This window comes from Centroberyx affinis, unplaced genomic scaffold (genome assembly GCF_046629955.1).
Source record: "Centroberyx affinis isolate AG114_WGS23_722 - 3 ecotype Tasmania unplaced genomic scaffold, CSIRO-AGI_Caff_v1 ptg000395l_1, whole genome shotgun sequence".
In the NCBI taxonomy this organism is placed as follows: domain Eukaryota; kingdom Metazoa; phylum Chordata; class Actinopteri; order Beryciformes; family Berycidae; genus Centroberyx; species Centroberyx affinis.
The window spans coordinates 26,934-38,886 of NW_027279063.1; the positions used below are offsets into that span (position 1 = coordinate 26,934).

General features: G+C 42.1%; 1 protein-coding gene across 1 annotated transcript; it reads right to left on the minus strand.

The window, feature by feature from the left end:
- Window positions 1-813: 813 nt before the first annotated feature.
- gaa (alpha glucosidase) lies at window positions 814-9,756 on the minus strand. Its single transcript, XM_071516224.1, has 19 exons — window positions 9,025-9,756; window positions 8,566-8,717; window positions 8,141-8,306; window positions 7,896-7,992; window positions 7,619-7,738; window positions 7,325-7,443; window positions 6,803-6,934; window positions 6,436-6,546; window positions 6,186-6,299; window positions 5,939-6,023; window positions 5,619-5,736; window positions 4,913-5,046; window positions 4,358-4,509; window positions 3,894-4,042; window positions 3,540-3,681; window positions 2,921-3,019; window positions 2,072-2,236; window positions 1,771-1,923; window positions 814-1,524 (listed from the first exon to the last, which is right to left on the minus strand). The coding sequence occupies exons 1-19, from the start codon at window positions 9,568-9,570 to the stop codon at window positions 1,459-1,461; spliced, it is 2,820 nt and encodes a 939-aa protein (XP_071372325.1). The 5' UTR covers window positions 9,571-9,756; the 3' UTR covers window positions 814-1,458.
- Between the last annotated feature and the right edge of the window lie 2,197 nt (window positions 9,757-11,953).

Here is an 11,953-nt window from a genome sequence, read left to right on the forward strand (position 1 = left end):
TAAAAGCCTCCTTGATGACCATGTGCTGTAGGGCCTTTGGTGAGATTGTGAAGCTTTTATTTTGGAAGGAAATTGCTTTACTTTCGGTCGTAGTCCGGCTATGCCTGTATGGCTTGACGCAGATCTAGACCAACCCCCCAAAATCCCACTGCTTCCGGAATGGTGAAGGCTTTTTCCAAGACACGAACCGGGAATTTTAGACTTCAGATAGAAAACACAGAGAAAACACGAATCCTCTTAAAAAAATATAAGAATTAAAAACGTCAACCTCAAATGAACCAAAGTCATCATCCGACATAGCCTACGGTAAAAAGCTGACCATTTTCATCATAACGTGACGTTTTAGAGGTCACTAGCAAAAGCTTGAATGCAGTTGGTTCATCATCAGGACCAGAGCTGGAGTCAGAGCATCTCGTCACGGTGCGCAGGGAGAGAGCTGCTGTGGGCTTCACACTTAATACCCTTTACCTGTGGGATTAAACTGTTTTTTTTATGGATTTAGAAGGCAATCAATCATCTCTCCCTTTACCAAAACAAAACCGACAATAACGTACAGTAAACTGCCTACAACCAATAAATGCAGGAATTTAAAATATATTTATGTTTTCATTCTAAATTTGAATGTTATTTTGATTTTGACTGGGACAAAAAAATTGCAGCTCCTCTTATAATTAATATTTACAATTAATTATTTATATTTATATTTTTATTCAGTAAATACTGTACATTAATGGCACTACTATGCTGACTGCTAGAGGTCAGCATATTCACACCCATACGTTAGATTCCCTAACTGATGACACTGGAGCCTATAGTAAATGATTATTAACAAATTAGAGATATTTGGCTATGACCGCTTGTTGCCCCATAATTTTGTCAAACTACACTGATGATGAAAAGCAGGACCTAATGACACAAGCTGGTAAAATGGATCTTTTTTCAGAGCAAGATAAATAAGACAACATGAAACATCTACAGCAGGATCTCAAGAAATACTCAGTAAGTAATCTTAAACAGTAAGTAAATAAAACCATCTGATAAGGAGCGCTCAGCATATTACCATTGCTGTAGACAAATACATGTTTTTGCAAAAATATATATATGTAGTTATCACATTCATTAAAATTCAGAAGGCATGATAATTTCTTGATTCAGAGCAGCAATTAACACAGAGAGTGCTGAGTAAGGGAACCAGCCACATCAAGATGATGGCTTCCCGGTTTGATGTCATCACATTTTTAAATACATAGTACAAAGCTTCCAAATGTTAATATCCACTCTTGCCACTTTGGAGCAAAAGGCAGAGCAAATGTAAGGTGCACATTGCACTATTGGATGTTCTGGGGAAATCAAGTGGTGTCAGTCCAGGATAGTGCCATGTTAATGTAGCGGGTCTTTTCAGGGGCAGTACAGAATGCAAGGACTCCCTAAGGCACCTGGGTAATGAAGTCCAGTGGATCACAGAGTCCATTGGACTGTGAAGACCGCTGACATGGGCAGAGCCAGACTGGTCACTGTCAAAGCCTGTAGGGAGAGACAGACGTATAGACATAGTGTCAGACTGGTAGGATTTTCAGACAGATAGACCTGATATACAAGAGGAAGACACAAAAAACAACAGAATGACTACAAAGGGAGGGGGAAGGACAGACAGGACAATTAGGTATACAGGTGGAAAGACAGGCAGACGCTCATCTGTAGAATAACATCATTATCTGTCTCAGGAGGACAAACACCAAAGGAAGCAGTGCTGAGTCAGGCAGAAGTCACCTTGGTGTCAGTGCGGTAGGTGAAATCCCTGACTTTCTCCCCATTGGCCCATACATAGCGGGGCGGGGAAGGCACTCCGAACACCCGCAGCCCCCCCAGCACCAGGCCGTCCAGCGCCCCATTCAGCCTGAGAGGGTCACTCACCACCTGGGACTGAAGTAGAGAACATGTAGATGAGTATTTTTTGCATCATTTGGTAAAGCAGCTTTTGCAGCCGGTGCTAAAATGCTGGATTGAATTAGCAAAGCGCCATGTCATCAGCTTTTCAAAGGCACACAAAGGTCACTCGTCTGTTCCCTACCTGTCCAGCGATGAAGATGACGTAGCAGTAGTTTCCCGTCTCGAAGGTGTCAAGACTGTTCCCATCATCCCAGAACAAGTCTCCCCAGGCCCAGCCCCCCGATGACAGCGCCACCGTCAGGTAGAAAGGGTTTCCGCGTGAGGCTGTGGTTGTCAAGGCTGGCTCCTACACAACCAAAAGGGTATTGAAGAAAACATAAAAGATATGATGCAAAATGCTCTTCACTCACATGTGCTTCAGTTATTTTTCAGCTGCCTCTGTCTCTGATAGATCAACATGACCTTAAATTTCATCTGGTACCACATCTGCAAGCAATCACACCTGTACACCTGTAGTGTCAAATCATAGCTGTTTCATTAAATAATAAGGCGTACTGCTTTTATAAAGGTGTAACACACAACTGTATTAATAAGAATCAAAATGTTCAATGAATCCATCTTTTTTAAATCAATGATATATAATAATAATTAAATGTTATTCTTCCACCAAGGAATATAGTTCTTGAACAGTAGTTAAAGTGGTTGCTAAGCGAAACACTGTAATTGCTGCAATACTGAAAACTAACCAACAATAAATAATAATTAGGCCTAAATTTCGACCATCTGCCAAGGAACAGAACCAGAACCACACAGTGCATAACTGGTAAGCAGTTAAACCCAAAATTTATTTCAAAATTATCCATTGTAATATTCAATTCAGGTGTGCACTCAAATATTTTCATATTTGCAATTATATTTTATTGCATTTATCTGCCCCACCTCATCTCCCATTGAACCAAACACAATACGGAGAGTGCTAAGGCCAGCAAACCCAGCTGCATCTTGGGACCTCTCCAGAGCAGACACCCACCTGTTGAGGGATAATGTGTCCTTCCCCCACATGGACGTTAATGGTGTCCAGAGGGGCTGGCAGGAGCAGGTACTGGCCCTTACTGTAGAAGGGCTGACCCTGGGGACGGCAAAACACAGACAGACACACACCAAAAAGGACCAACATGACTAATGAAACAAGGTGAACACTTCAGTCATGCATTACCACAATAAGCCTCAAGCATGATGGGCTTTTGTCAGTGGACAAAAATATGTCCACGTCGATACTGGACTGGAACCTTTAGATTGATTGGAATCTTTTTTTTGGAATCCGCAGGCTTATTTAGAAGTCATCGCATTCTACTAGGCTCGGTTGATATCCAAAATGTAATATCGCGATACTGTCCCACCAAAATATCGTCGGCCGTTTTTTTTGTTTTGTTTCAGGGGTTTTTTCTTTGTTTATTTTTTACTTTATTTAATCTAAATTACATCAAATTTCTAGGCTATTGATAATAATAATGATTATTAATAGCCTAGTAAGAAAGTATTGAATAGTATCTTACTATTCAAGCATTGAAGGAATATTTGATTTGATTGAATATCAGCCCAAGCCTACATTCTATATACGAACATAAATTCTGGTAGAAGCTACTTACATTGTCAAGACTGTACCAAGTCCCCGGGGGGAGGTAGGCGGCCAGCTCCACTGCCCCTTGCTCTAAGACAGGACTAATGAGAAGTGAATTCCCCCACAGGAACTGTCTGTCTATGGCCTGACAGTTAGGGTCAGTGGGAAACCTGAGTGAGATGATACACATGGAAATAAAAGCTTATTGACAGTGAAGAGTGAACAGTGATGCAATTGTTGTTTGGTTATGTAGTAGATAGCTTATAGGAAAGAAAGGACTTGTGAGAGGAGAGGAGAGGAGAGGAAAGGAGAGGAAAGGAGAAGAGAGGAGAGGAGAGGAGAGGAGAGGAGAGGAAAGGAGAGGAGAGGAGAGGAGACATACTCCATGAAGAGAGGTCTGGCCACAGTGGCAGCAGAGGTGTGTGCGTGGTAGAAGAGTGTGTAGAGGAACGGAAGAAGGGAGTAACGGAGATTCAATGCGCTCCGCATGGCTGCCTGGGCCCGCTGCCCAAATACATAGGGTTCCTGAGGCTGTGGCACAGAGACACATACAAACACACACAATGAAAAGAGCTAGAGTTACCTCTATTCATAATACATGTAACAGATGGACTGCTCTAGACACAGTGGAAAGACATTGGCAGTGCAGGCACCATACTTCTTCACAAAAACACTGGGGCTGTTCTGACAACGTTGCACTTACAGCAGAAGTTTGCACTAACTTGTACTTGATTAAACTCAATGAAACACGATTAAGCACACAGATACACACATGCACATACGCAACACACATACTGTACACTCACAGACACACACACACACAGGCAGCCTCTCTCTCTCTCTCACAGCATTGGGTTCGTCGTTGTGGTTCCTCATGAACGGGTAGAAGGCCCCGAGCTGCATCCAGCGCACACACAGCTCCTCTGTGGTGTTGCCCCCAAAGCCACAGATGTCCGCCCCCACCAGCGGCACCCCGAACAGGCTGAACTGCAGCACCGCTGGGGGGAAGGGATGTAGAGGGGGGTGCAAAAGGTCATTCTAAATCTATCAGGCAGTGTGTAGCCACTTCAAAAAAGATAAAATACTCTTTCTGCTGGTTTGGTTGAAGCTTTTATTCTACCACATACAGGTCCATGACAAACTAGAGCTGAAACCGTTTCAAATCTTATCTCAGAGCACATTTTCAAAAAGAGACGTTACTCATTACTCTCCGACACCAAGAACAAAATCCCTTGCTCTATACATCAAGTGTCTGTCAGGAGAGAGAACCTTAAAACTAAATAATCACTGAATAACTACATGCATTCTTGTAAAAATATCATGGATGGAATAATAAGTATTATTCCATCTCAGATCATGACACATACACACAAAGATCTTTAAAAATCTAATCCTCCTCACCAGGGATGGAGTATCGCAGCTGCTCCCAGTCGCTCCTGACGTCTCCTGTCCACACCCCAGAGAAGCGTCCCATGCCGGGGAAGGAAGAGCGGGACAGAACAAAGGGTCGTTTCCCCCGTACCTTCACGAGAGCACTGAGGACAGCAACCAACCCCAAGATAAATGGACAGATCAACAAGTCCCAAAGAACATCCTGGTCCATATACTGTATATTGTCATAAAACGGATTGTTCCAGTCCTCATTTCTGATTGGCTAAGTCACATTCCATTGTACACCAGATAAACGTATACCTGCAACTGCATGATAGTTCATTTAAATATCCATGTGCTAAATCACCACTCGTACCAGTACTTATGTGTTGGTGAGCAGCCATGTTGTTTAGCTACTGTTCAAACTATATTGCTAGATGGGAAAATAACATTTAAATATCAGTTATTATTAATTAAAAATGTTTATTCTTTATTCTATCTTTTATTGCATTGGTGTGTTACAACCATTTTATAAAACCTCTGCCTAACAAAGCCCTCTTATTTTCTAATATCACTGTAAACCATGGCCTGTTGTCGTGGCTTATTGTTTAAGTTCACTTTACTAATCATAGTGAAACAACTCAACTATGTGCAAATATGGGCTGCAAAATTAACTGTGCAACTTCTTAACAATCAATAGCTCAGTGTGCTCAGTGTGATCCCTGCATGGTCTAACCTGTGGGTGGCACTAGCCTCCGTCAGCCCATAGACATTGTGCAGGTTGTAGTGAGTGGACAGCCTCTGCTGGGCGGACATACAAAGAGTTCCCGAGTTCAGCTGACCACCAACCACTCCTGTATGATGGGAGAGAGACACACAGGCTCCAAATGCATGTAACATATCTGGCAACTGCTAATGAATAGATCAACTAAATATCAATAGTCATCCACAGGGAGTCTTGTAGAGCTACAGTAGCGGATATGTGAATACTTTATATTAAAATATGAAGTGGATAAAGTTTACATTCCATTAAATCTCCAGATCCAGCACACTTACTTGGCGTATATGGGGGGTTCTCCAGATCACTCTCAGGACAGCCGTCCACTGAGCCCTGGACAAAACTGGCAGGTTCATTCATATCCTGGGAGGATCAATGGAGTCACTCTTTTTATGTTGCTAAGTTGCAAATTAAACATATCACCAATAAGTCCTTCAATACATGTTTTGGAGTGAAAGTTAAAAACCTGTCCTCTAGATGTGTGTGTGTGTGTGTGTGTGTGTGTGTGTGTGCGTGTTAACTCACAATCCACAGACCGTCCACAGGGACTTTAGAATGGAACTCTCTGATGCAGTCTTCCCACCAGTTTCTGGTCTCTGGGTTGGTGAAGTCTGGGAAGGCTGTTGGGCCAGGCCACACCTGGAGGAACAGTATGGGGATATAATACCACATGTACATAACGGCATGCATAAACACACGTGCACAGATTAACAGATGCACACACACCCCACATTTGGACAGAATGGCATAGATCCCCAGAAGAAAGAAGTCTGACCTTCCCTATCAGGGTCTGTCCTGTAGCATTTTTAATGAAGACCTCTCTTCTCAGCCCATCGTCAAAGGGAGGGTAAGTTCCCGGGGGACTGGTGCTGCTGATCCCAGGGTCCTGAGGCAGAGATCAAGAGAGAATGCCTCAGTGCTAAAAACAAGTTGAGACTCACAGTTTTTGCTGCCATCTGCTGGAGATAAACTGTTAATGATTCCTTACCCGACTTATCCAGTACTCTCACCAATTTAGGCAATCAAGTGTTGAGTTTTTTCTCAGTCATAATGCAAAAACTGTTTGATAAATCAGGGTCATTGTGTTTTAGAGTGCTGGTGAGTTTATTTTGAAGTTAGTGACGTTTTTGAAGATGTCTCACCAGGATAAGGATGTACTTCATGCCTCTCTGATGGAACTCCTCCACCATCTCTGGGAGGTCCCCGAATCGCCAGGGGTCAAAGGTGAATACCCTGCGCTTATCTGCATAGTCCAGGTCATTCCACTGCACATCCTGATGAAAGAAACAAAATCATCTCAGCTACAAAGTGGCCAATTAATGAGCAAGATAATGAGGAGTTAAATTCTAATTGGATGTAAAGATTGTCCAATGCTAGTATTAAACAAGAGTGATGTCATTATCTGATGTAATGTAAATATTTTCCTCAATGTTCATTTTATTGCATTGAAAGCATTACGTTTTGGCCACGATGGCCTTCATCAGATCCTATCAGATGAACATATCTGAACATACCTGTGAACATACCATGTTTTTAATGCAATAACGTCTATATTTAGCAAGTGTTGCATCTTACTTTTTTGTTCTCTTTTCTGACATTTTTATAGGCAGCACCTCAACTCTGGCTGCTTGAGCACAACTTAGTTAACCTCCATGTGCATTTACCAGAGGGAAGTTGGCACTGTGCATGTGTTGTGCCACCTGCCGGGTTGCATTAGTGGTTGTGTAGCCCCAACGACACAGATGGAAGCCCAGTGACCAATAGGGAGGCAGCATAGGATAGCCTGGGGATGGATGAACAAGCACATATGTTCACTCTTTTCCAGCAAACCCTATGGCCAATTCAAATATACTCACACTGACATGCTTTTAAAAATTCTTACACTTAGAGGTCCACATTTACCCTGTCTGTATGCATGCATGCCTACTGCTGTTGTTTTGGTTTTGAGAGTGACATACCAATAACCTGGAGGTACTGCCGGACTACACTCTGGGGGTCAGGACCCAAGAAAATGTACAGGTCCAGGATTCCACCGATGGCCACCCAGGTGAGAGCAGGGGTCGGCTGCAAAATCACCTCTACAGAGTAGTTTGTAAAGACAATTAGCAATAATATGTGCCCTCATAAGCTAGAAGGATAGTTTTTCAATACTAATATATGAGCTATGGAAAAGTACATGTCCAAAAATGGAAGTGTGATGCTATGAGTGTCTTAGATAAACAGATATCACTGTACCCATGGCATTGCTGTTGAGTAGGAAAACTCCATGTGCCAGGCCATCCTCCTCCTGCACAATGTAGAATGGGTGGGAGCCATAGAGGTTAGCATTACCCTGTGGAGAAAAACAGTCTTGACTTGCTTTGAGTACACAATGGGGGACATTTCATCTTGAAATGTTTGTTCTATTCAAAATATTCTCTCCATCTCCATAGTTTCAGGTCAGGTATCATTAAAATATATTCCACAGCCCACAGACTCACTTGAGGTGCCATGTCTTTGTTCCAGAGAGTGAGGGAGGTCCAGTTAAGGTCCAAGCGGAGGGAGGTGTAATGCTCCCCAAGCCCAGACACCAGAGAGGAGGCCAGGGTGGTGGACAGCTGCAGGTACTGGTCAGCAAACAGCAGCGGAGCGACCGTGGTGTTCATACTGGACAAGAAGGACAGAAAAGACAAACAAGTGGTATGCCATGGTCATGATCATGAAGAAGAAAATGACTATATCACTGGTCATTTTACACAAAAGTAGTCTGATACAATGACAAATGCTGACTATGTCAGAGTAAGTGGGCTGGTGATAAAGACAGAAATAGGTTAGGCTGTGCAACAGTAACTATTTAGTGAGTGCTATTAATGTGTATACTGCATCCTAAATAGATAGAGAGCTGAGGATATGAAGATCTACTCACATGACCCTTCCGTTGGATTTGCGTCGTACTATGAAGCCAAATGGGTCTGGGTGGAATTCGGTGGTGTAGAGGGGATCTTGGGTATCAACATTGCTCCGGGGCTTACCAGTGGGCAGCTGAACTTCATATCGCTGAGACGACGGGTCCTTCAACTAGAGGGAAATAAAATGTTGCTTCAATTTTAACAGGGTCAGATATGCACATCCTAACTAAATGTACATAGAAGAAAAGTAGCAGGTCTAATTTGTGTACTTGATCTAGACCCTATTCACATTCTTTAATTGTTTTATAGATTCTCTTCCATTCAGGCCAGAGTCCAATCTCCCAAACTCAGTAACTCATAGGGAACATAAGTGATCCTCTGTGCATTTCTTTCATTGCTTCTTATCATTTGGTATTATGAATGTTAGTGGAATAAGGGAGAGGAAAAGCAGAGTATTAACCCGTACAGGTACTCACAGTGAGGTGCAAGCGGCCTGCGGCCTCCTCCATGACCTCTAGGCAGAGAGTGGAGATATCTCTGGGGAGATAGGAGGGGTTGGGCCGCGTCAGGGTGGCAGCCTGGCCTCTCGGCGTGGGAGTGAGCGGACCCATTTTGTAGCCACTGTACGACCAGGGGTAGAAGCACCAAGGAGGTCCTCTGGAATTAGGCAGAGGGGCATAACAGCACCCTCTCTCCTCACACTCTCTCTGGCTAAGAGCTCTGTCCCTGGCACAGTCAAATCGACTCTCTAGGGCCATGGCACATTTATCATTTCTGAGAACATCAGTGGGGGTCTCCTGTGTGTGTGGTTGGAGGTTTCCCCATCCCTCCACTGAATTGTTATGTAGCTTTGCTGGATGATTGACATGTCTTGCAAATGCTAAGATTTTATTTTGCTTTGCATAGACTGACTTAATCAGTCTGACCTCGTGGTCAGAGAAATGGCTGATGTACAAGCATGTTAGCAAAGTCAAGGCCAGGAGGAGCACAGCTGGGGTGGCTGCAGCAGACAGCAGACCCATGCCCTCATCAAAGATGCTCTGCCAGGTCAAAGGGCTTTTAGGGTGAGTTGTGTTTCTGCAATAAACGACCCGTTATGGTGTAAACAGTCAGTAGCAGTTTGAAAGAAACATTGGCAGAAGCTGTTAATAAGGAAACATTTGATTTTACAGGGAGGCATCACATAATGAACATATAACTAATGGAGATTGTTTAGGCTCACTGTTTTGTTCATCTTGTGGTAAAAGTCTTCCTTGATGTGGATCGACTTGTTGCGTTTATAAACAAGGAACTGCACTCAGTTCAGTGGCAGTTGGATATTTGTTAGCTAGCTAGCTAGCTATCAAACAGCTCAGGTTGGGAGCCATTTACAGCTGTTCTCACAAGGCACATAACATGCTAGCAGTGGCAGAAAGCAATTTGTTAAAAAGTCGGCGCACAAGCACAATTGCCGTGAAAGTACAATTTGCAATGACATAACAGGCACAGTGAACCAGTCAGCAACTCTCACTAGTCGGTCGTTCGCAAACTAAGGCAAGCGTAGTAGGACAAAAGCGCTCAAACATACACGTTGAGGTAGCCTCTTGACTTTTTTTTTAATGAGGAATCTCATCAATAACCTTTTTGGAAATGCATATTGCTGTGTTTAGTTGTACTGAATGTAACAAGGATTTGTAAATTATTATTAGTAATCGAAAGCACAGCATTCCGTTTCTTTTCTTTAGTTTTTTTTAACTTGGACCACAAGGTGAGTGAAACAAGATGATGTGAGCTTCTACGCTACTTTAAATAGTAGGCTGTAAGTAACCGATAATGTGACGATCTTTAACATGATTTCTGTCCTTCACTGAAGCTGAACAGCATAGTATAGCCTACTATTTCAAGAAACTATCTTCTACTATCTGACTAATAGCCTACTATCTATTTCCATTTAGCCTATTGTTTTCATAATGGGTATTGTGTCCTTTGAGACTCTAACGTGATTAGTGATTAGGGTATAGCCTACAAATAAACTTGACTTGAATATTTTGTTTTTTATTTATGGGTTATAATTCATATAGAAAAATCATTACACATAGCCTAGTATAGTCCCATTGGGTCCAAGGGAAGTCTGGAGTGCGAAATGGTAATCCTAGTCATTTAGATCAAGATTTGGTCTCCTCAATGTTAGATTAGCCTATTCAACAAAACCGTTATCCATAGCCTAATGATTTTATCTCTTCTAACAGTCACAATTTCTTTATGGTGATTGAAACATAGTTAAACTGTAATGAAGTTTAGCCCCTAAATTAAGCTGCTATCTAATTTGTCTTACTTTACCAAACCCAAAATAATTTGGAGAATACTCATCTTTTCCAGACCAAAGACCAAATTGTTTACATTTAAAAAGAAACAGTCTATTTTATGTGTTGGTGTATCAACCTCTAAAATATTAGAACAACTTAATCCCTGAATTTTCAGATTTTTTATTGACTAGGTAGCCCACAACAAAAGTTCTCATTCTTGGAGACTTTAATGTATGTTGTAGAAATATTTGGGTCAAAAATGTTTACATCTAATTTTATCTATTAATCTTAAATTCAATCAGTAACAGGACCAACTCATAAACGCGACCATACACTTGATCTTGTAATCAAGCTTTGCTTTGAACAATTTAGAAACTAAGGATTTATTTGTTTCTGATGGTCTTGGTATTGTTGTTAATGTGCCTTGTTATTCTCCTAGTAAGATTGTATCAAATTCTCTAGAGGTTTCATGGGCCTAATTCAACAAAATATCTGTGATGGGAGGTGTCCACTTAACCCCAGTGACTCCGCACTCACACACTCAACCCTGTAACATTTAGATTAGGTGGCTGGTGAATGAGGCTGCTTGCCTGACGGTCCTGTAGATTTATAACAGAGCTTGATGTCCTTTTTATTCATCTGAGTCTGGCTTCTTCCTGAATGCTCACCTTGGATTATGGCACAGTGCATTGCAACATCAAATCCTGTGTAGGCCTATTGGTAAACTGAAAGCCACCAGAGCAAGCAAATATCAGTGGAACCACTTGTAGACATTGTATCTCATAAGAAACCCTCATCATGTTCTCTAGATATAATATGCATTTGTCTCTTAAAAGAGGTTACTGTAGGCTATGTCCTAATATTATCTCAAAAGAAATCTGATTCCAGTCCCTGTAACTTTAGCTAAGCATGGTGGACTTGTCTGGTGTTCATACCAGTTAAAAACATATGAAGGAATAACTGAATATGAGCATCAGTCGCACTGATGTACAAATGTGTAATCTTAGATCTACAGACAAAGCTCTCTTGACTGTTCCCAAGGCTAAAATAAAAAGGTGATTGAGCAATCAGGGCCCCTAAACTTTAGAACTTACCTGAATACAAACAGCTTACAATCAAC